The sequence below is a fragment of the Cryptomeria japonica genome, chromosome 10, assembly GCF_030272615.1.
Source record: "Cryptomeria japonica chromosome 10, Sugi_1.0, whole genome shotgun sequence".
Classification (NCBI taxonomy): Eukaryota; Viridiplantae; Streptophyta; class Pinopsida; order Cupressales; family Cupressaceae; genus Cryptomeria; species Cryptomeria japonica.
The window spans coordinates 411169360-411192906 of NC_081414.1; the positions used below are offsets into that span (position 1 = coordinate 411169360).

Below are 23547 nucleotides of genomic sequence, written 5' to 3' on the forward strand. Positions count from 1 at the left end.
ACTCATTTTCAAGTGTTTTTTGAGTGCATTTTGGACCAATTTCAGGTTCTGGATGGTTGACTTCAAGTGAAGATGTAATGCCTCGCCAAGAACCCTAAAGGAAAACAACACAAGTAGGCAACTAAAGGGTGAAATACTTTTTTTTAAAAGATTAAGTGCATTAATTATAACCATTGCACGTTTAATAACACAACGGAAGTCTAACACATGATTTCCTAAGGGTTACCAACGAAGATCAATTCGTAGATTATATTAACACCATGGTTAATCCAATTGCCCATTTAATTAGATAAATTAAATGCTTAAGTTTAAAACTACACATACATCTAAATTCCAAAATGAAAGAACCAAAGTATTCTAAAGCATTTATTTATCCATAAACCATTTATACATAAGATCAAAGCAATTGAATTAACACACATTCCACTGACATAATATTACAACATCCATAAATACATGACTTCCAATAATACCACAGATTACAAAGTTACAATATCAAGGTTACATAAAAGTTTGATACAATGACCACAAGGTCTCAACTGAACAATGATCACGAACATGAGCTAGTACATGAACTACGAACCAAGAAACACCAGCGAAGCCTTTCCTCGCCCGAAGATACAATCCAGAACATCCGATGGGAAGTGGCACTACCACCCGACCATGTGATCCCGAAATGGAACCACCCCACCGTGCTAGGAGATAGTAGAAAACCCTCAAGCAAGCAAAATAAGACAAGTACGAAAGAACTACATGACTTCGCAAACATCCATGTGACTCAACTCACAAACACTAGTGACTCTAAGGAGAGAGTGTCATCGCATAGCTTACGGTGGCTACCATGGTAGGTCTCCATAAGTCCCGGCCCCCATCTTGGGTTATCCTGGTAACCTCTCCCGAACCTCCGACTCCATCTAAGTCTCATGCGGACCCTATGAATCCTTTCGTGAAGACAAGGTGGTAAGTTTGCCATTCCAGGCCTTCTCGCAACATTATGAGCCCTGTACTAGCACTCACCTATGCACGAGGTACATTATCTTAATTAATATTTATTCCACCCACCCCCAAATCAATTATTAGGTTATCACTTTTTAACTGACTTTCGAGGGGTTATCCTGCCATCCACTTCGAGCACGGCCCCCGCTCGAAAGCCGCTCTCTCTCATAGGACACTAACAGGAAAGGTCTCTCTACGAGAACTCTATGGCGAAACAGACATCCATATCTAATTCTGACAAACCACAGGTGAAAGATACACAATCACTGACCCAAGATTGACTATTTGGACAAAACACACAATGGATCACATCAACGGGGTTATACAACAACACCTGACCAAGGAGATATAATAACATATGACATAATGACAACTGAACCAGAATTGCAACGAAATTAAGCTTGACTGCAAATACCATTTACACAAGATCCTAATACATGCAATCTTTTCTGAAAACAATCAAAAGCATAAATAACTTGCAATTAAAGATTTTTCAGACAATAAGAAAATACAAATATATTAATACAAAGAATTCAATTTTGTCAGTTGTCCAATAAGGTTTAAACAATCACATAAAAATTATTCTCCTAATGTGTTTCCAAGCATAAATATAAAATCTAAAAATTACAAGCTTTTTTGAAAACACCCAAACTCTGAATTTTATATATATATATATATATATATATATAAAATATAATTAAATGAATACCTATATATACATCGTATATATATAATATATTTATAATTATATTACAAAATATATATGTCAACTCATGAATTAATTTTCACAGTATTAAAATAATACTAAAATAATATAATACCCATAATAAAAAACAACTTATATATATAAATATATATAAATATAATAAATTAATTAACAAATAACCAAATTACACATCCCGGGAACAAAACCCGAAAGTGCCCATGTTACAAAGTACGCACAGGGAAAAGCAAAAACAATAAATTCCCTGCTACCCTGCACGGTAGCACGTGCTACCGTACGGTAGCCGTACTACCGTCGGTAGTGGCTACAGAGGTTTTTTTTTTTATATATATTTTTTAATATTATTTTTTTTTTTTATATTATTTTGTTTTAGTACAATAATCTAAAACAAGTAAATTCTATTTTCACCCAAAATTTATTTCCAATCAAATTTATTTACAGGGAAACTAATTAATACATAATTTCTCCAAAATAATATAATAAAATAATTTCCCTTAACTTTTAATAATACAATAAATTTAATTAATAATTAAATTTATTTCTATAATAACTAATAATATCACAGAGATACACAAATATTAAAAAAAACTGCCATAGCCAAATATCGAAACAAAAATCAAACAAGAGGGAATGATTTCTCTGGTAAATCCCATTCCTCCCAAATCTTGCAATTTCCATACACAATAAAAATCTTGGCAAAATTTGCCATAATCTTTTTTCCCAATTTTCTCAAAATTTAATCAATAAACACTTAGGAAATAACTTCTTTCCATAAACTAGAAATTAAATTCAGGAATGGACTTTAGCCAAGAACAAAAAATAATCAGACAGGATTTTAGATTTGACAAACGTCTTAACACACACATCATTCAGAAAGAAGAAAGAAATAAAATATTTTCTTAAAACAAACAAACAAAACTTGCCACCCAACCTGGTATAGCTTTCCTGGAAGAAATTTTGTAGAAGAGAACCAATCCTTCAACAAGCTTCCAAATAAATTTCTTTTCACCTAAATCCCTGACCTATTTCTTGTCTCCCCCTAAAATAAAGACTTATTCCCCTTTTAAACTAAAATTCTAGGTTGCATATATTTTCCCCCAAAAAAAACCCTAATATTTAATTTTAGTAATAAAAGCAATTTTATTTTATTTTCTAATTTTCTAACAAAGGATAAGTTAACATGCAATAATTAAAAATCATTTTTTCTTTCTTTTCTTTTCTCATGCAAATTAATTAATTTTCTAAGTAAAGAAATTAAAGAATACTTTAATTCTAATTAATTCTTTTATTCATTTATTTATTCTTTTATTTATTTAAAATTCTAGGAAACAATAAATGAAATTAATCTAATTTATTTTCCACTAAAATTTAAATAAAATATATTTCCAATATCATGCAGCTTGCTACTTAATTTAATAACTTCTTTTCATTAACGAAATTTATAATCTCAATGCATAAAATACATAATTCCCAAGAATACCAACTATGAGATAACTCCATAAATTTAATTAATTAATTAAAACCACTAAAACACACAAATTGAACAAACCTGAAGCAAATACTCATAAAAGATCAAACGACAAAATACGAAGGCCAAACAAATTGACAGGACGACCAACTGACGACACTCACAAGAGTGTAACTGGGTAAAATAGGGTCAACTACTACCTCCTCCACTTCCATCGGACAATATAAGGCACACTCAGACCTGTGAAGCCAGGTGGAGACGATACTCCGTACCTACCCGGTACTTGTACCTGCAATATCCTGCATCACCGAACCACACATGCATATATACAATATAGAAAACACGGCATACACACCAATGAAGAAGAATCGCAACGTTCCTTGTCTCATCGAAATAAGTGAAGGAAAATCATCTCCTTGCATCCAATACACTCGCAGACACGCAACATATAATTTCACATTGCATAGATAAAGTAAAGTGTCAGTACATAACGATAATCCATAAAATGCCATAAATCACAAGTACTGAAATACTGCAAATAAATTATGCATCTCATATCCAGATAAAGCATGAAATAATGTCATATAAGTCTGAATAACACATCATGGTAATGTATCACTGAAAGTAAACAATAATAAAATATGAATCTAATGAGTTCAAACGAGGAAGGGTACTACAAAAGACTTTAAATGGGAAAAATGAATGAAGGTGTGAAATGAGTGGATGAAATGGTGGGAATGGTATGTACGGATGATGGCAATGAATATGGATGAAAATGAAAAGATTTTGGAAAGATCATCTTTATGAAAATGGGAAGAACTTTCAACATGTAACCCGGTTCTAAAAACCTGATTTTGAAAGAATGTGTATTTTTCATCTTTGCAACTTGGAATTTCAACAAAAGATGGTTAAATCTTTTATCCGTAAGGGAAGAACAATTATTTTCATTGAATTTGTAATCGGGATTTAAAATCCCGAATACAAGTAAAGAGGGAAAATGGGGAAGAACAATGCAATTCTAAAATTGCTTTACAAAGGGGAAAATCTCTCTCACAAAACTGATTTTTGGGGCAAAATAATCATATACAAATTTACAACCAGAAAGGATAAACAGGAAGACAAGAAAACAAGAAAATGAAACAAAGAATGAAAAAAAATCAAACCTTGCTTCAAACTGAAAATGCCTCTTCAAAAAGATGATCAATCTTTGAAAGAAGGAAGGAGAACTTTTAAAAAGAATTAACCACATTCCAAAACCCTAGCCACGTTTTACCAAAACGCCTTGGGCAGCAAAACGTGGCAGCAAATGCAAATAAAATGGCCCGAGAAGTGATCAATCCTCCATCAAACCCCAACGCCTTAGCATAATAAGCAAAAACGCTTAAAGGAGAGATGAAAACGTGGCAACTTGGGAAAGAAAATCGTGGTTTTGGCAAAAAAACGTTTTTGCTGTTAAAACCCCATAAAACTAGCGATAATGTCTTCCAAATGGCATGAAGAGAGTTGGAAAATGCATGAAAATAGCAAGGAATCCAAAACGCCTTCCTCCTCCTTGAATTCTCCACAAAAATCGTTGGAAATCTTCAACAAAATCATCCAATATTGCTGGTCGGGTTTTTAGAAAAGAACAAGAAGTTTCATTTTACATGTAATAGTTAAAATTGGGTTTTAATTCCCATATTACAAGTTTAAAATGTTACTTTTCTCTCAACAAGGCGAAATCTGGTTTTAGAAATCCAATTGCAAGCTTAAAATTTTACTTTTTCCATCAACAAGGCAAAATCGGGTTTTTAAAAATGCAATTACAAGTTTAAAATTTCCCAATTTGCACTTTATGGAGAAAATCGGGTTTTTTGGGCACAATAGCAAGCTTAAAATGTCACTTTATTTCAATTCTAGGCAAAATCGTGTTTTGGAGAGAGATGTGCAAGTTTAAAATTACTTGTAAAGGGAAAATAAAATTCCTATAACAAGTTTTAATAACTTGCACATATGTAATAGAGGTTTAAAATCCCTATTACAAGCAAAAGACATTAAAGTAGGGGTTTTAGAAAAGAATTACAAGTTTACTTGTAACTTATCCAAAAAATCCCTATTTTAACTTAAAAAGCCAAAAAGCATCAAGGGGGAAATAAAAAGCAAATTACAAGTTCTTATTTTTCAATAAAGTGCACTTGTTGTTAGCCAAAAATTTTCCTACAAAGACCAAAACAATGGAAATCATTAAAACTTGCAATTGAAGAGAAATTTTCCACCTGCAGTCAGGGAGAAAAAACCCGAAATTGAAGGAAAGACATAGCAAACGAATCCAGAATGCGATGAAATTCAAAACGTGGTTCGAGGATAGACTGAGGATTAAGCCAGTCCAAGGATTAGTCGAAATTTTGCCTCGGGAAGCGTGCCATAGAGTAAAATTTTCATTTTTTGTCAATTTTTTAATGTAATGGTCCTTCATTTTTGAAAACAAAAATGAAGACAACAACTACAACCATATAGGTGGACTTTTATTTGGAAGAGTGGAGCTGAGAAGCTCAAACCTCGATACTACAAACTCTACAAAATTGTTTGGATAGGTGAAATGGGCTATGAGTTGCAGCTTCCACAGCATAGCAAAATTCATAATGTTTTCCATGTGTTTTGCTTTAACAAAATTCTTGGTGATCATATTGTGCCTTTGAGGATTTGCCACCCTGGGATGATGAGGGTAAGTGGATCTTGATTCCAAAAGAAGTGATAAAAATACCCGAGGAAAAAATTTGAGAAACATGAGCATCACAAAATATCTAATTGCTGTGCGTATCGCACATCATTCCCCATCTTAGATAGGGACCCCTAAGCCGTCTAGCTTGCTTAGTGTAAAAAGAAAGTGAAAAGGCTTTGAAGGATGGATTCAATATTTTGTAGCCTTTCAATTCTCTACATTTGCCGATAAGAGCCCCTTCCAAACGACCTTTCAAATATCGAGAAAATCCTATGTGAAAGGAAGTGAAGAAGCTCTGAGTATGCAAGACCAAGTTGTGTTTGCTTTCTAATCATATATTCAAAGAGAGATTATCATGCCAACATCCAAAGAGAGACATAGTAAAATCATGAACACTGAAAATGGAACCAAAGTCTCCAGAACATACTTAGCTCAATATTTTCGAAGGCAAGAACAAGGGCAAGTGCGTAGGTTTCAACCTCTTCATTTGTTGAAATAATCCCTTCAAAATTGCACCTTGTGTAATCTCAAAATGTAGAAGGAAGTCACGTTTTTTAGAATACCCACGATCAAAGAGTTTGCACGTCTTGAATCCACCGATAGGAAGTCCGAAAAACGTCCAAGCTACTAGATATCGAACACCTTGGGAAAATGCAAATAGGGTTTGAACTGTTCTCTATAAAATCACCTATCGGGCTCTCTTTGGCTCAAGTAAATACCTAGGATTCCCTGAATTCGAGTCAAGCTGTGTTAGCGCCTAAGAACAACATTAGGGATTTTCTTATTCAAGAGAGGATAGTATACTCAACAGTCTATTTTGTGTTGACTCGAAAGAGTAGAAGTACGACTTTTGCCACATCAATAGAATTGGCGCTAGAAGGCCGACATGTTAGAACCTTGTAGGAAGTTGAGTCTATGCTTCCTTTTAATATTATATTTGGGATATGCTAGATCCTCGTTACACCAGAAAATACCAAAAAAAAAAAAAAATCAGAAAAATACAAAAAAAAAAATTGGGTCAAGATGTGGGAGCAGCCAGTTCATAGGGATGTTCCTCAAGACAACATTCCCCAACTTCAGCAAAGGCTAGGTGCACAACTGTATCCCAAGCAGCTGTCTAAGTTTGCATCCACATGGCATAGTAGGATTCACAACACAACAGAACATGATGAGCTGAATTGCTTGACTTATTTGTCAAGAGTCGAGCTAGTGTTGCAGCGGAAGATATTTTTCTGGGATATCCCCAAGCCAGAATTGTTCATTTAGCAAGATAATCCCAACCCTCCATCAAGCATTGATGAGTTTACAGGATTTAAGGGTTTGATTGAGAACCAGTTTGTTCTCAATGAAGAGATATGCTTGGAAAGTGTGTTGTCACCGTGGTGGTGCATAATTCATCATACTCCTCATTTTGAATTTACCTGTTCATTATGTTTGGAGGCAGTCAATCAAGTCAAATCCCGATACAGACTGTCGGAATCACCAGAAGAATGAATATCAAGTAAAGTGTAGAGTGCATACCTTGTTGCTGATGAGTACAAAAGAAGGCAAGATCGTTGTAGCGCCACACTCTCTGAAGATGAAAAGGAGGAGTTGCCAGATGCTGACCAAAATGAGTCCACCAATCAAATTATGGTAGTAGAGAACTTTGCTGTCCTTGCACCTGAGAAAGAGAGGGTTGAAGAAGACGATTGGGTGGACCCTTTGGGACAACCAGACGTTGAAGTGCAGTTTGAGGGAGCCCTACAAATAGATGATGTATTCCAGGATCCTGTTGGGAATGCTTTTAAAGACCGATCCATCGATGAATCCCTGTTGTTTGAAGATATGTTGACGGAGACACATCTGGCTGCATGGTTTATGTAACCTGAAGATTCATCGACAGATTATGCACTCCACTTTCTTGAGTTCAAATTCAGGACTGATTTTCAGCCTGTGCAACCCGTTGTTAAATTTGATGTTGATCTGCACAAGCAAGACACAAGCGGGATGGTGCACCATTGGTTGTGACCTCCTGAAGCTGCTGAAGATCTCCCACCACTCGACGCCTTGCCAGACTCCAAAATGCACCAGGTTGTTTCTTTCCTTTTTGCTGTTAATTTTAAATATTATCATTTTGATTTTGAAAGTTTTGGGAAAACAACCTGTAAATGGATTGACCATGGACCTAATGAACTACCCTAACTGTTAATATTGCCTAATGTCATGGTTAAACCCGAAAGTGGCCCATTGAAAATTCTTTTTTTAGAATACAAAGACAAACAAACCAAACTTAGGATTGTGCCCGTTACCTTGTTATTGTTGCACGTACTTTGAAATCATCCTGGGTCAGGGATTCATGCGAAACAAACCGCATTTTGTACAGTCAGTTTCTCCTTGTACATAGTTAGTTTAGGTTCTTCTTTTTGTTTTAGAGTAGTTTGTTTCCTTGTTTTTCGCTTCAGTTTTGTTTGTTTTCTTGCCGTAGTGTGTAATGTCCCCACTTTCCCACTAGACTCTTTAGGCTCAAAGATTCACCTATTATCCATCTTCGCAGGTGAAATTCAGGGGAGAGGAGATGATTATGCTAGCAAGGTGGTTCATACTTAGCCATTTTTGGCTTTGATGGATTTACATCATATGAACTTTATAATAGTTCATTATTAAGTTACTTTTTCTATAATTAGACAAATTTATAAAGTAACTTTATAAAGAGGGGATTAATGAAATGTCAATAATAAAATATAAAGTTTCCCCTCTATTTGTACACCTTCCTAGGCAAAAAGTAAAATAAACTTTATTTTTTCAAAAGGTGGCCCCATTAATGATAATGAAAACCCTCAAGTTGTGCGCTTAAGTGAGGAATATTCCATTGGATTAATGGTATGATGAATCACTAAGCTGGGCGTGGGATTAAGAAGATGTAAAAGAAGTGCACGGGAATGAATTTGGGCATTATCATTTTTTTTTCATCGACTCTTATTGGCAGTAGTCTGCAACCAGCAGGGTGGCATATTGGAAGCAGTTTGGGAACAAAAACTCCCAGCTTTCAGGTTATTGGACGCAAACCCAATTACCATTCAGTAGTTTGGACATGTTAGAAACTTTAGATCAGATCACTGAGGGTCAAAATCTTGAAGTGAATTGATAGATACAGCAATTACAGTGCACACACACATCAGATTTGGGCAGAATACAAGCAAAGTCCAGTAAGTTTAATAATTGTTTTGGCAGGCCGTACCATTACTAGCTGGGCAGTACCATCCATACTTGGCCTATGAAGCTAAATTAATAAATTGGAGGGTTTTAGGATCAAAAATTGTTTGAGAATTCATTGTTGGGAGATAATAAAGACAGATTAAGGATTCATTCAAAGAATTCATAGCGTACTTGGACTACATCAGCATTTCAGTGGAGAAAAGTGGTCAATTTTGAAGACTTCTCCTAGCAAGAATCAAAATATAGTACCTAATCTACTATTTCTTCATTCAATTGTTTTTGGTAATTATATACTAGGAGAATAAAATACTTTGGAGCGATTTATAGCACTTGGAGGCTCCTATATTGTCCAGTGCACCACTCCCAACATCAAAATAAGCTCATCCAAATTAGCATGGGATACCTGGTAGGCCAAATTTGGTTCTGGATGTCTTAAAAAGTTAATTATTTGAATTTGTAATTTGCTGGTAATAAAATCAGAATTCTGAGATTTAAAATCAGTCTATTGTTCTTTCATGTATTGTATTCAATTTTTAATTCCTCATTGGCAAAATCGAGCAAAAAATCCTAAAAACATCAAAACCTCAAAAATTCACCAAAAAAACTCGAAACAATCTCTCGCTAGTCAAAGAAATTCAATTGGGAAAACCTATCAGATTGGGCCAATATTCAGTTGGTATCTTTCATAGTGTAGTTTTCTTTTGAAGGGTTGTCTCCCTGTCGTTTTTGAAGGGGTATGTTTGTTCTGCTTAGCTTTGGTGTATGAAGCCAAGATTTATTCGTCTCATTTCTTGGATGTCGACTTTGGTAGAGCACCTAATTGATGGTTATCCCCGTAGTGAGCTCATTTGGTTTAAGGCTTAGTCATTTAAAAAATTTTAGTTGGTTACTGTGTCTTGTCACCAACATTGCAATCCTCGCACATCTTATGCTTAATATTGCTTGTCTGTTATTTTGTCAAAGGGAAGTCATTACAAGTGAAAGATTTGAATTCTGCTTCAGCGACGACTATAAGGCTCAATCCCACGTAGGCTTCATTGCTTACCAGCCAAATAAGTGAAGCAAAAGGAAAAGAGAAGAGAAAAATCAAAATAAAAGAATTTGAAAAAGCAAATGAAATATCAAAAAGCGTCTGGCTTTGAGAGTGCAGACACCTCTACCAGCGTTCAAAAAGAAAATTTACCTGAAATAGAGCAATCTCTGTGAGCTTACAAGCGATAACCTCGCTGAGGCTATAGACACTCATTGGCAGTGAGGCATTATCCAGGTTGCTTTTGGAGTTAGAGTCGCCCTACGTAGCTTGCCTTGACTGAACAATGATGTTTCAACTGTCTTTAAGCTGGAAAGAACTTCACTGCACACACTTGATTCCCAAGATCGGTGACTTGATTCAATTTGTGACCTGATTTTTACTTTGAATTTGTATATTGTCATTTGGGTTGGTTTGTGGGGTATAGGCGAGCGAAAGATTTTGGGTTTGATCCGGATAGCAATCCTTCAAAATGTTCAAGGAACATTTCCCAATCGAGTTGCCATTTGTTGTGCATATTGCACATCATGCCTTGTCTTAGACAGGGACCTCTGTGTCGTCTAGCTTGCTTAGCGTAAATAGGAGAGGGAAAAGGCTTTGAAGGATGGAGTCGATATTTTGTAGCCTTTCAATCCTCTGCATTTGGCGATAAGAGCCCCTTCCAAATGACCTTTCAAATACCAAGAAAATCCTGTGTGAATGGGAGAGAAGAAGCTCTGAGTATGCAAGGCCAAGTTGTGTTTGCCTTCCAATCATGTTGATAGTAATATCCAAAGAGAGATTATTGTGCCAGCATCCAAAGAGAGATGTAGTAAAATCGCGAACACTCAAAATGGAACCAAAGTCTCGAGAACGCACCTAGTTCCGTATTTTCAAAGGCAGGAACAAGGGCAAGTGCGTAGGTTTCATCCTCTTCATTTGCCAAAATAATCCCTTCAAAATCATGCCTCGTGTAATCTCAAAATGCCGAGGGAAGTCACGTTTTTCGGAATAGCCACGAGCAAAGAGTTTACATGTCTTGAATCCGCCGATCGGAGGCCCGAATAACGTCCAAACTACCAGATATCGAACGCCTTGGGAAAATGCAAATAGAGTTCGAACTTTTCTCTATAAAATCACCTTCTATCGGGCTCTCTTTGGGTGAAATACCGAGGATTACCCGAATTCGAGTCAAGTTGTGTTAGTGCCTAAGCATTTACAAGTGCATCGAATTCTCCCCTTTTAATTGTCGAGAACATACCAAAGAAAGGTATGAGGGGGACGTTTAGAAATTTAAGTGAAAGAAATATAAGTTTGGGCTTTATAAGGTGAATCACTTTATTGTTCCTCACGCCTTCAAATAACCCCAATAATACTAGAGAGATAACAATGAAGAGGGTTCAATTAAAATAAAGTTTGTAATATTTTAAGGCAAATCGCCTCCCCATAGCTTCATTTGCTGAAAAATCCTCTATAAAACACTGAAATCTCCAAAGTGGCGACCAAGTTAAATTTTTTAGTGGGTTCAAATAAAATAAATTTGAATGCTTTAAAACATAAAGCTTCTTTTTGGCACTTTACCTTCAAAATTCCGAACTTTTCCCCTTATTAGGCTAAGTGCGAAACAACAAAAGAAAGAGGGGAGTTCGATAAGATATGGGCTTCAAAGTATAAAATGCTTTTCGCATCTTCACTTTAATTTGCCGAACTTTTTCCCTTTGTTTGGAAATGAATGTGAAACGAAACAAAAAAGAAAGGGGGTTTCAATGGAATTATAGGCATTAAAACGTTAGCGTTTTTGTTGGCACTTTTGTTCCAAATCGCCGAAGTTTTCCCTAAAAGAGAAAACAATAAGTGAAATCATAAAGGAAACTTTTTGGCACTTTTGTTCTAAATTGTCTATCTTTTCCCTTTAAACTGGCACGATCTTGAGTCAACAGTGAAATGAAGTAAAGGAGGTTCGAATTGCTTTAGAAGTAAATATCATTCATTTTCCCCTCTTATTCGCTGAAACGAAGTCCAATGTTGCCTTGACAACATTTAATATTTGTTAAAATTACTAATTTTTCGAGTTGATTGATTTAGGTGGAACTTGCTTTTGTAGATCAACACTGCTGGAAAGAGTAGAGGGGGAACTTAAAGCTCAAATTGAAGAGTGTCAGGGCCGGAGGATGAAGATCCAACGTGCATGATCAAACTGGTGATCATAGAGCGGTGTCAATGAAGATCAAGCCGAAAAGTGAAGGTGGAGCACGAGCATGGTGGTAATCAATTTGACTAGATGAAGGAAACAATCATAGCACAAGGGACCAAAGAGATGTTATTTCGAATGTCTGGAAGGCATCAATAAAACCACTCAAAATGCTACAGTGTTGGTTGAAAATTTTGTACACTTGGGGAAATATACAAAATTGTAGTTTCAACCATAGTGTGTTAAAACTCTCCTAATTAAGGGAAGGCTCCCCCTATCTATATTTAATCTAAAACTAAACGGGATGAGACAACAGTCTTTCTTCTTTCTTCAAAAAAGCCAATATCCTTTTCTCTTTACAGAAAAGTGATAGCAAGTTAATTTAAAACAACAATGACAACCTTTTGAAATAAGATGAGAGAAAGGAAATGAAGTTTCCTGAAAGCTCAAAGACTTCCGTCACTTCCTTCAGGACGGGACAACAATATTAAGCTCAAAGACTTGAATATATGAAGTCCTATCTACCCTTTTCTATGCTAATGATATCAAGAACAAATTATAGAAGGACAAAGTCTGAAATATCTTATCCTCTTCTACACAAAACAGTAAGAAGTAGTATGAGCTCAAAGACTCACAACTATTTCTTATCATAAAATCTATTTCTAATCTCTCTCTCAAAAATAAGTGTGAGCACAAAGACTTACAACTCTTTCCAAGCGAATATTTACTCTAATTTATATTAACCTCCAATACTTGTAGCACAAACACTGCAAATCAAATTCGATTAAGCTCACTAAGAAACACTTGCAAGAAAGATAATAAGGAACACAAACTCAAGAATGTAGCACAAAGGCTTAACACTTGAGTAATCTTCTTCTATTTATTTCAATTCTTCAATTTACACATAAAAGCTTAAAGACTTTCTTGGTGCAAACTTGGCAGAGTTTTTGCTTGCTTTCTAAAAGATAAGGGAAATACAATAGACCCCCTCTAGTATTTATAGGAGAGGAGTCTAGAGAAAAAGGTGGGAGGATCCTAACTAACTTGAGAAATTCTCTCAACCACCAAGACTTATTCAATAACTATGTGGTGCAGGAGCACCCACAAAGCAAATCAACACTCATGGAATGCCATGAGTATAAATGGTGTAATTAGGTGTTATAGTTGTGTCAAGGTCCTATGGACCATTTTAATTTTGAATTGTAATAAGGACCCAATTGTAAGGCCATTGTGATGTTTGGTATTCATAAGATGACATAGCCAAATCTGGTCAAGGGGTCAATGATAGGTAGCAATCGTTGTTTTTGAGTCTTTTAGGTGATTTTGGATCATGTGGAATCCAATTGATCAGGTTGATAATGAAAGTGATCAAAATTGTCAAGTTGACAAGAATGTTGCTTGACAACATTCTTGACAACATAATGCAACCATTGTCTTTCGGCCAACCACTCCTCCCAATGGTCACAAACTTTCAAAAATCGGTTGGGGGAGTTAGTTGACACCTATATAAGGCCTTGGAGGCTGAAGACATAAAAAGAGGTTGAATGTTGGTGATTGAAGTTAATGAGAATTCTACATTTTCCTGCAATTTCTCGCTTTGTGCCCAATTTTGTCTGTGTTATTAGATTGGTGGTGGTCTAATTTGTTCTTGGATGCATTGTAGGGTGAACTAGGATCGTCTTGGTTTTGGTCCCATCCATTTTGGTGAAGTTTGAAGCGTTTGGTGAGCAAATTCCCGCTACCGGGTCTGAAACCCTCTCTTTTCCTAGGGTTTTGGTTTCCAATGCCTCTAACTTGACTTCCCTTTGAGGAAAACTTCCGGCCCTGAGGGAAGAACAAGTTAAGGGGATGTATTTTAAGATTCCAAAAGTCTTTTGCAGGAAGGTGTTGGCAGGTGTGAGTTTTTGTTGACCCTAGCCGGGCATCCTCATGTGACCTACTTGTGTTGAAGCGCAAATTGGTGTATGAAATACAAGTTTGGGATGGATCAAAATTCTGATGGTGGATTTGGTGTTCCGGGATAGCATTGTTGAAACCATAACCTTACCTTGTTCAAGCCCCTAGTTGGCACTTGCTTTGTAACCTGTCCTAATTAGGCCTAATAGACCTAATACGCTCAATTTGGGGTTCAGATATTAGGAAGGAGGATCCGAGTTAGAAAGCTTGGAATCTCAAAGAACTCCCAAAAGGGTACTCGGATCATCCATTTGTTGTTGGGGTCCTTTGGAAGGTTGGAGATAAAAACCAATTAGGTTGACCTAATTCAACTAGGCCTCCTTCACTAGCCCAAAGTGAACAGTCTAGGTTGTAGACCTCAAGGGTTGCCAAAAGTCATTAATTTGGTGTATTTCAGTTATGATAGAGCCCCTTGGTCCATCCCACCTTGTTGCATAGTCATTTCATGCTTGTTGGTGTTAACCTAGCCTATGTGGGAGTAGGTCTAGATTGAGATATATGGATCTTGTCACACAAATTATGTGGATGATGTTCCTTGCATTGTGAAGTCTCTAAGATTGTCCTAAGAGGCTTGAGAAGTCCGAGAATTCAAGTGGTTGTTGTCATTCAAGGGGTATTTGTGACTCTAGGGTGTGGGTGTTGGTCTAAACACACCAAGTTTTCCCTGTTGGCTCTGCATCACTATGACTTATTCAAAGTTACAAGTCCTATTCTAAATTGACTTGTAACTTGTAATTACAAAATCGCAAGTAATGACTTAACTTGCAAGTTACAAAAATGTTTTTACAAGTAAACATGTTAAAAGAGAAACTACAACTAAGAAATTATAATTCTGAAAATGCAAAACACTTATGTTGCAGAATGTGTAGACATGAATCCTTCAAACTTCTGGATGATCATTAGCAGCTCATCAGGATTCGGTTCATGGGTATTCTTTGCCACGATCATGGTTTTCCCAATAACATCGCTGCAACGAAGGATTGTGGCATTATTCCTTCTCAAAGGAAGACTAAATTTCTTGTAAGAAGACTTGGTATGTAACCAAAGCTTGAATAGATACAGCCGAAAATGGTTCACTCTTCCACTCATGATGAATCTTCAATTGTAGATATGAGAGAACCCTTTCTTCTGATAATACTTGCCCATTCGGATCCATGATATTACAAAAAGATTTCTCACAACGAGAAACAACATCCTGAAATACTTCCACTCGCAATCTCATGGCATCATCAATGTCTTCAACAGGTGGCATGAGAACAAGGGCTTTGTTCTCCAAGAGCTCTTGGTATTCTAGATACACAACCCTCGAAGGAATAACTTGATGTTCTAGAAGAACACTTAACTTTGTTGAGGAATCTTTAGCCAAGTTGTCAAGCTATCTTCCACCTTTCCCAAGTTCTGTTTGAAAGTGTCAGAAACCTGGTTCAATTGTTCGTCAATGGTCTTCAATTTGACCATCATTTGAAAAACTTCCTTCAAAACCTGCGCACACAAATCATGAAGCTGATCTACCCAAGATTCCAATGCTTGTACCTTTTGAGCAGCTCTCTCAACTTCTTGAATTGATTCTTGTGGACCAGAAGAACTTGAAGGATTGCTCCCTTCACTAGCGGATTTAGTGATCTTTTGAACAGCTGCAACAAGTTGCCTATTCTCCTCTTCTAGCTTGTCCTTCGCTAGAAGCTCATCATATCTCTGTACTAGTGAAGCTACAGACTGTTGGGCATCATGCTTGACTACTTCATGTGTTTGCTTACCCAACTCTACCCTTGTGACCCTGTAGTCAGCAGCTTGCATCTGCTCATGTGGCTTGTCTACAAGAGTCTATAAGAGGTTCAACAATTTCAGCCACCTTCATCTTGTTGCTGTCAACAATTACCCTTGAAATTGTCTTGGCTTTTTTAGTAACCTTGGGCCTAGATTGCTTAAGCTATTGATACTCAAAGACATCGGGAGAAATTTCCTGCTTCTTTCTCTTGGGAGTGAAAGAATTGAGCCATGGATGTAAATCCATTAGCTCTCCTTTAGTAGCAGCTGAAAGCAAAGGAGAAGCTGTGATGTCCCCGATATAATTAAATAATAAATCTAATTACTTTGTTGTAAGGCCCCAAATTTAATAAAAAATCTTTCGGGCCCTTTTATTTAATTAGATTAGACAAGTTTTGGTTGGTCGTGTTGGCCCGTTTGTAATCCTTCTGGAAGTTTCCCGTAGCCCATATATATGGCCGTGTTAGTCATTGTTGTAGGTAGGCGAAATTTTGGTATCTTTTCTCTATTGTGCGAATTTCTGTTGGAGTTTTGTTATCCGCCATTTCGGAGGTGAAAGACCCGTCTTATATGGTATTTGCAGTTTCGATGAAGTTCACCTCTCACCCTATTCTGTCTTTGTACTCGTTCCGGATCTGGCAAATCTTGAATTTATCATTGTTTACTTTCTCCAGTTGCGTATTTGTTAATCTGGTTTACATGCATAAGGAGAACTCCTAATATTCAGAATCCATTACTCCGGAAGGTCACGACACAACCGCTGAAGCTCACCGTACCTCTGCACCTTCACAGCCTCACACAGTACTACCACCCCTCCTTTTCTCACCACCGTATGGCCTCCTTTGGCCACACCTCCCTCACCACCGTACACCTTCCTCACCATTGTACGACTCTCTTGGGTTCCACCATACGACCTGCTTGACATCATCGTACGACCCTTACACCGTACGGCCCCCCCTCACTCCACCGTATGACACTTACATCGTACGACTCTCCTTCCTCTCCTACCGTACGGCCTATCCATCGTAGTTCCTTTGCCTTACCAGCTATACTGTACGGTAAGGGAACATTACAGTGTCTCTCCTTCCTACCGTATGGTCTATCCATCGTAGTTCCTTTGCCTTACCAGCTATACCATACGGTTAGGGAACATTACAAAAGCAGTTTCTATTTGAACAACCGTGGTCGCCCTAGGGAAAGTATCTGTCTGGACGACAACCATGGCTTGCTCGGTAACCAAAGGGCATGAAGATTGTCTCATAAATTCCTCAAAGCCGGAAGTAGAGGTATCAATTTCTGACAAATGAATACATGTAGGAGTATCCTCGAAGATTTCTAGCAAACTCTCTTGTTGATGATCAAGAGGTGGCTCAATTGCTGAAATGGGAATGGCATTCTAAGGGGACTCATCCACTACTATAGGAACATCATGAATAGTGGAAGAAGCATCCACATTTGTGTTAGGAGGAGATAAAGGTAGCTCCATGGGGATTGAGGAAGGGACCTCATGAGGTGACTCCGAAGCTAGTGACTTAGGAGCATCATCTGACTGTAGTTCTTCCTTTGGATTTTTTAGGATCAATCACATGAATATGAAGCTGGGATTTCTCCTTGCCACGAACTGTCACCTCCTCAGGAGGAAGTAGCATTGCCCGACTCACCCGCAACTTAATTCTAGTGCTTGAAGATGATGCATCTTCCTTGTTATCTATCTGAATCTCGGACTTGCGACCAAGGGGTCCTGTAGAGTCATCTTCCTTACCAATTTTGATCTTGATAAGTTTAACACCATTACCTTTGAGCAAAGTGTTGGTGTTAGCTAGGATAGGCCGGAATCTCTCAAGAATGGAAGTGCATTCTTTGTATGACCACTGAATTAATGAGAGTGGGGCTTCATCAACTCTTTGTGAAACATACTCAGGATCAAGCACATTTCCATCATCAATCATTCCTTGTGGAATGTCCACCAGGTTCAAATCAATAATCTTCTCAATAGTGAACTTGCAATAATCCATCTTACGAACCTCCTTTTTTGTACGAAGATCCGCCCAAATGTCTTCTATCCGATGCACATGTATAAAGGATTTTTTGATCCTTTCTTTCATGCCTCGGTAGTCAAAATCTGCCATTGACTGAACCTTTTAAGTTTAATCTCCTGCAACTCAGTCTCCATGGCCTTGGCTTTGGTAGACGTGATGAGGGAATATCGGCCAATCTTCAATGGGTTAGCTGAAGAGATTCCCATTCCAACCTTATGCTTGCCCGATTGATATGCATGAACAGCCATGATCTGTCTTCCCAACTCCATAAGAATAATCTTATCGGTTGGGTATCTAGGAAGCATGTATGGTTGCCCACTAAAACATCCAACTCTCATGTATGTGAAAGTTGAGAACTGAACAAACAAACAACCATATTCATTCACCTTCTCCCATGATTTGTCTGACACTCTTTTGTTTCTCAATGTCTTGTTAAACTGACACATGTAGTGACCAAAGAAAGCATCCTGAACCCTCCTGTAATGCAATCTGTTGGGTCTCAAGGGCAACTGATCATAGTACTCCCACACAGGTATAAGCGAGCGATCACCCTTGGTAGAAAGACTAGGGAAATGTCTAAGTGATGCTGGTATATACACAAGATATGAGTTCATATAGAACTTCATAGTGGTTGGAACTGCTGCGAGTTGTTCACACAAAGCGTTATTGATTACTTCTCCCCAAGAGATGTGATGGGACTGCCTTATGAACATGATAAATTGATACATCTAGGGTTCGAAAAAATTAGAATGTTCCAAACCCAACATCCTGCTAAGGAGAGTGATGTTGTCTGCGATTTCCCACTTGAAATCACAACGATGCAATTTGGCCCATCTGGTGAGAGCTACCCATGGTTCTTGAATCCACCTGTTAATGTGGTGCTTGCAATATTTTTCCCTTTTGGCATAGTAATCAGCTGCACTACTTTTGGAAATCTCCATGTATAGGGCCGCAGATGGGATTCTGAAAACTTTCTCAATGGTGTCCACATCAAGACGGATTATGGCTTCTCCATCATCATTCTTGATGGTCCTTGTCTCCTTGTCAAAATGGTGAGCACAAGGAAGAACGAATTCGGGTTCTAGGGCAGCCACCGGAAAAGAAGAAGCATGGTGAATGTGGCTGTCCAATAATCGCTGCATATTTGTCATGTCCCCATTCAAACCTTTGAGAAGATAGGTAAAACATTGTCATACCATACAATGACGATAAAGGAAATCTCATTTAAAGAATGAAATTACGATAAGGTAAATCGACTCCTTATGTGGAAGAAAGATAGAGGTTGATATTTCCTAATATGATGGAGAAATAGATATGCAAAGGGATTGGCATGAATAGTTAAATAAATGGAAGCTATGGTACTGTGGGTACGAAGAACTATAAAGTAGTAATTATAACTAATCACGTAATTACTAAGGAACACGATCATACGAATAGATATGTCTCTATCTTCCGAGGGACACACCAAATGGAATATATGAATATATATATTAGCAATCATTGAATATTGGAGGGGACATCGAACAGGTTTTTATCAAGAAATTCCATTTCCAGTCTAGGAAAGTATAAATGCAAGGCTAGAGAATGCATATAGAAATAAATCAAAGACAAAGATTAAGAGAATAGCAGAACCGGGAGTTGTTCTCCCATCATCTGGTGTGATCGGATCTCTCTTTAGGGGCAAATATAGAAGACACATTATCGGGGCATAGTGAATAGAGTCAATAATTAGAGAAGACAGCAAACTTGCAGGATATTTATCGCCATATCAGAAATAGCGCTGACATTTCATTATAGCAGGTGTATACTTATACATCATAAACGAACAATGTATCACCGCAGAAGGGATACTAATAATTACATCTGCAAGTCATAAGGGGACATTTTCATCTCAGAGTGATTATATATATTTCAAAGAATCATCCTCTTCATTTGTATACATATTATGTGTATCAGATGTAGATGTTCAGTTCAAGAATCTTAATGCATATCAGGGGACTATCTTAACCAATTTTATACTTATATATCAGAAGATATTTGTTCTCAGACTTCTCTTAAAGAGTTTATACTAGAACACATAACGAGTCCCTACTGAGATCCTTTTTAATTGCCATTAATCAGTCAAGAAAAGAGGGTCTCTACTAGGGACATTACAATATTGCTATCCTTTGGATCCTATACCCTTTTGATGAAATCTGACATGTCAACATGCCCTATTCCTGCATCCTTGATATGATCCATAGGAGAGGAAACTTGTGAAAGGGAGACCTCATTCTCGTACTTATCAAATTTGTATTTCATCTTCTTTGGAGGGGAAGATGATGGTAAATCTGACATTGAAGAACAACTTGGTATGCTGCGATGAAGACTTAAAAGTGTCAAAGCAATATCGAGATCCGCTGCAACCAGAGAAACGAATATCGCTTGGACTCGCCTGGACTCGGCGAGTCCGAGTGCGAGTCACCCTCGCCGAGTCCTGGGGACTCGGACTCGGACTCTGCCGAGTCCAGGAGCCAGACTCGCCAGACTCGCCGAGTTTGGCGAGTTTGGCCCAAACTCGCCAAACTCGGCGAGTCCCGTGCCTGGGACTCGGCCGGCGGCGAAGTCAATGAAAATTTAAAAAAAAAACAATTTTAAATGGTTTTTTTGACTTGTTTTTTTTGTGTTATTTTTGTTTTATACCTAAAAGTGACTTTCATTTCATTCATTTGCAAAAATAGGAGGAGTAAAGTGAGATAAAAAGAATAACAAGGGTGCATTGAAGAAAAACCAGCAAGGAAGATTTCTTCAATTTCTTCAATTTTCTTCAAGAGTTCTAAGAGGTAACATTGTTTTTTTGAGATTTTTTTGTTTCTTATATGCAAAAATTCATTTTTCTATTCTTTTTTTTTTGAAAGTTTTACATTTTATTCCAAAATCTTTTCTATGTTACTATGTAGGCCCAGGGTTTGTAATTTTATTTTTTTTAAAGTAGGGTTTGACAAACCCTACAATTTAAAAAAAATAAAATTGCAAACCCTACTTTAGCTTTTTTGAAAAAAATGTTCAATGAGAATGAAATTATGAATGCACAACACAGAATGAATGTCTTAATTTATTTTTGCATTTGTAATGTTTTATTGCAGCAACCTTCACATTCTTATTTGCCTGAAGTTTCACAAAACAATCATACAATGTCCTCTTCTAGACCTCCCATTAGAAAGGACCCTGCTTGGAAATATCATGAGGATTTTCCAGGGCAAAGAAAAGGGCAAACAAAGTGTATATTTTGCAAAACAATATTCCATGGAGGCATATATAGATTGAAATACCATATTGCTGGTGTGCGTGGGCATGATGCCGACCCATGCACAAAAGCAGTCACTGAGGCCGTACGTGATTGCTATGTAATGGTTGAAGAAATTGAAAGGAAAAGGAAAGAAAAAGAGGATCTCACAGTCATTGGGAGACATGCACCTTTAGGAACAGGGACACAATTAGGTTGTGTTGGAGGGCCTTCTTCCTTACCTTCATATCGTCCCACTCATTTTGCTACTACTCATGCTTCCGGTTCTGCTTCTATAAGTGCCAGTGCCAGTGCCTCTGCCCCTTCTCATGTTCCTAGCACTGGCAGTGGTAGTGGGAGTGTTAGCATTGGACCTAGGATTCGTAAATCTAGGTTGGATACCTTTTTTGCACCTCGCACTACTCTTGGGTCCCAACAGTCACTTGAGAGCATGGGTTGGAACAAGGAGGTCCATGATGCTGCTAAAATGGCAGTTGGCAGATTTTGGATCTATGGCAGTATTCCATTCTTCACAGCCAGGTAAATGTTTTATGTTTGATTGTTTTAATTTTTATAATTTGATTGTTCGTATTAATTTTTGTTGTATATAGTTCATTATACATAGTACATACTTATCTCATTAAAATTATTTGTGACAGGTCACCTTATTGGCAAGAAATGGTTGATGCCCTTACCATTTGTGGGGCGGGGTTCAAAGCCCCTTCTGAGTTTGATTTGAGGGGACCCATTTTGACTGAATTGGTGAATGATGTGAAGAAAGAATTGGGTGATCAACGCCAAATATGGAGCACTAAAGGTTGCACCATCATGACTGATGGTTGGACAGACAGGAGAAATAGAACTCTCCTTAATTTTCTTGTTTCTTCCGCAGGTGATTGATTAATTTTAGTTTCATTTAGGCATTAATTTTTTATTTTTCATTTAATGATTTATTGAATGATCATTGATCTTGCTTTATTTTTTTATTTCAGGGGGCACCGTTTTCATCAAGTCTATTGATGCCTCCGCCCATTGCAAGAATGCCACCTACCTATGTGAGCAGATAGAGGAGGTGATTAATGAGGTGGGTGAAGAGAACGTGGTACAGGTGGTGACTGACAATGCACCAAATTATGTTGCTGCAGGTAAACTTTTGATTACAAACTAATTTTGTTTGCAAATTAATTTCTATTTTGTAACCTCATTAATTACAATGCAACAAATTATGTTGTTGCAGGCAGACTATTGATGGAGAGGCGCCCATCTATAGTTTGGACTCCATGTGCCGCCCATTGCATTGACCTCATGTTAGAGGATATTGGAAAACTTCCATGGGTCAAGACATGTGTAGAAAAGGCAAGAAATGTGTGCAAATTTGTATATAATCATTCATGGGTGTTGGCTCTTATGAGACAATACACAGAGCATAAGGAGTTAGCTCGTCCAGGAATCACAAGATTTGCCACAAACTTCATCACATTGCAGTCCATGCTTCGTTGTAAGATGGCCTTGAGACGTATGATTGTTGGTGAGGAGTGGTCTTCCTCATCCTATGCTGCCACCCCAGCAGGGAAAGATATGGCAGACTGCATTTTTGATGAGCGAGGCTTTTGGAGCCCTTGTGATGAGATAGTGAAGGTAATTTTTTTATAAATTCTACAATTTTTATTTAACTTTTTGTTTTATAACTTATTCATCATATTCTCTTATTTGCTCATGTTTTAAATTACACAATATTTTCAATTTTGCAGTTTGTTAAGCCCTTGGTGGTTTTGTTGCGAGTTGCGGATGGAGAAAAGCCCGCAATGGGCTACATATATGAGGGCATGGATAGGGCGAAAGAGGGCATCAAATCTATCTATGCAGGAGATGAGAGCAAGTATGGTCCCATTTGGCAGATCATTGATAAGAGATGGCATCATCAGCTTCATAGGCCCATCCATGCAGCAGCCTATTATTTGAATCCGGCATTCCATTTTAGCCCTACTTTCAGGGCTGATGCGGAGGTCCTTGATGGGCTATACTCAGTCATGGAGAAGATGGCACCTGTTGGTTGTACTCAGACAGATCTTATGCGAGAGCTACAGTTGTTCTCAAATGCACAAGGGGAGACCTTTTCTCGTCCTATCGCCAAATAAAGTAGGACAACTATGATGCCAGGTAAAAATAAATTGTAAGGCTTAATTTTAGTTTTATTGTATATTGTTAAATGAGTTTATGAGAGACTGATTTT

General features: G+C 37.5%; 2 protein-coding genes across 5 annotated transcripts in view; both read left to right on the forward strand.

Annotated features, from left to right (window-relative positions):
• LOC131038536 (uncharacterized) overlaps positions 1-23547 on the forward strand; it is a 226548-nt gene that overhangs the window by 67498 nt on the left and 135503 nt on the right. The window lies entirely within an intron of this gene.
• LOC131038535 (uncharacterized) lies at positions 21073-23467 on the forward strand. The gene is made up of 5 exons (XM_057970990.2): positions 21073-21854; positions 21974-22206; positions 22307-22459; positions 22552-22952; positions 23066-23467. The coding sequence occupies exons 1-5, from the start codon at positions 21091-21093 to the stop codon at positions 23450-23452; spliced, it is 1938 nt and encodes a 645-aa protein (XP_057826973.2). The 5' UTR covers positions 21073-21090; the 3' UTR covers positions 23453-23467.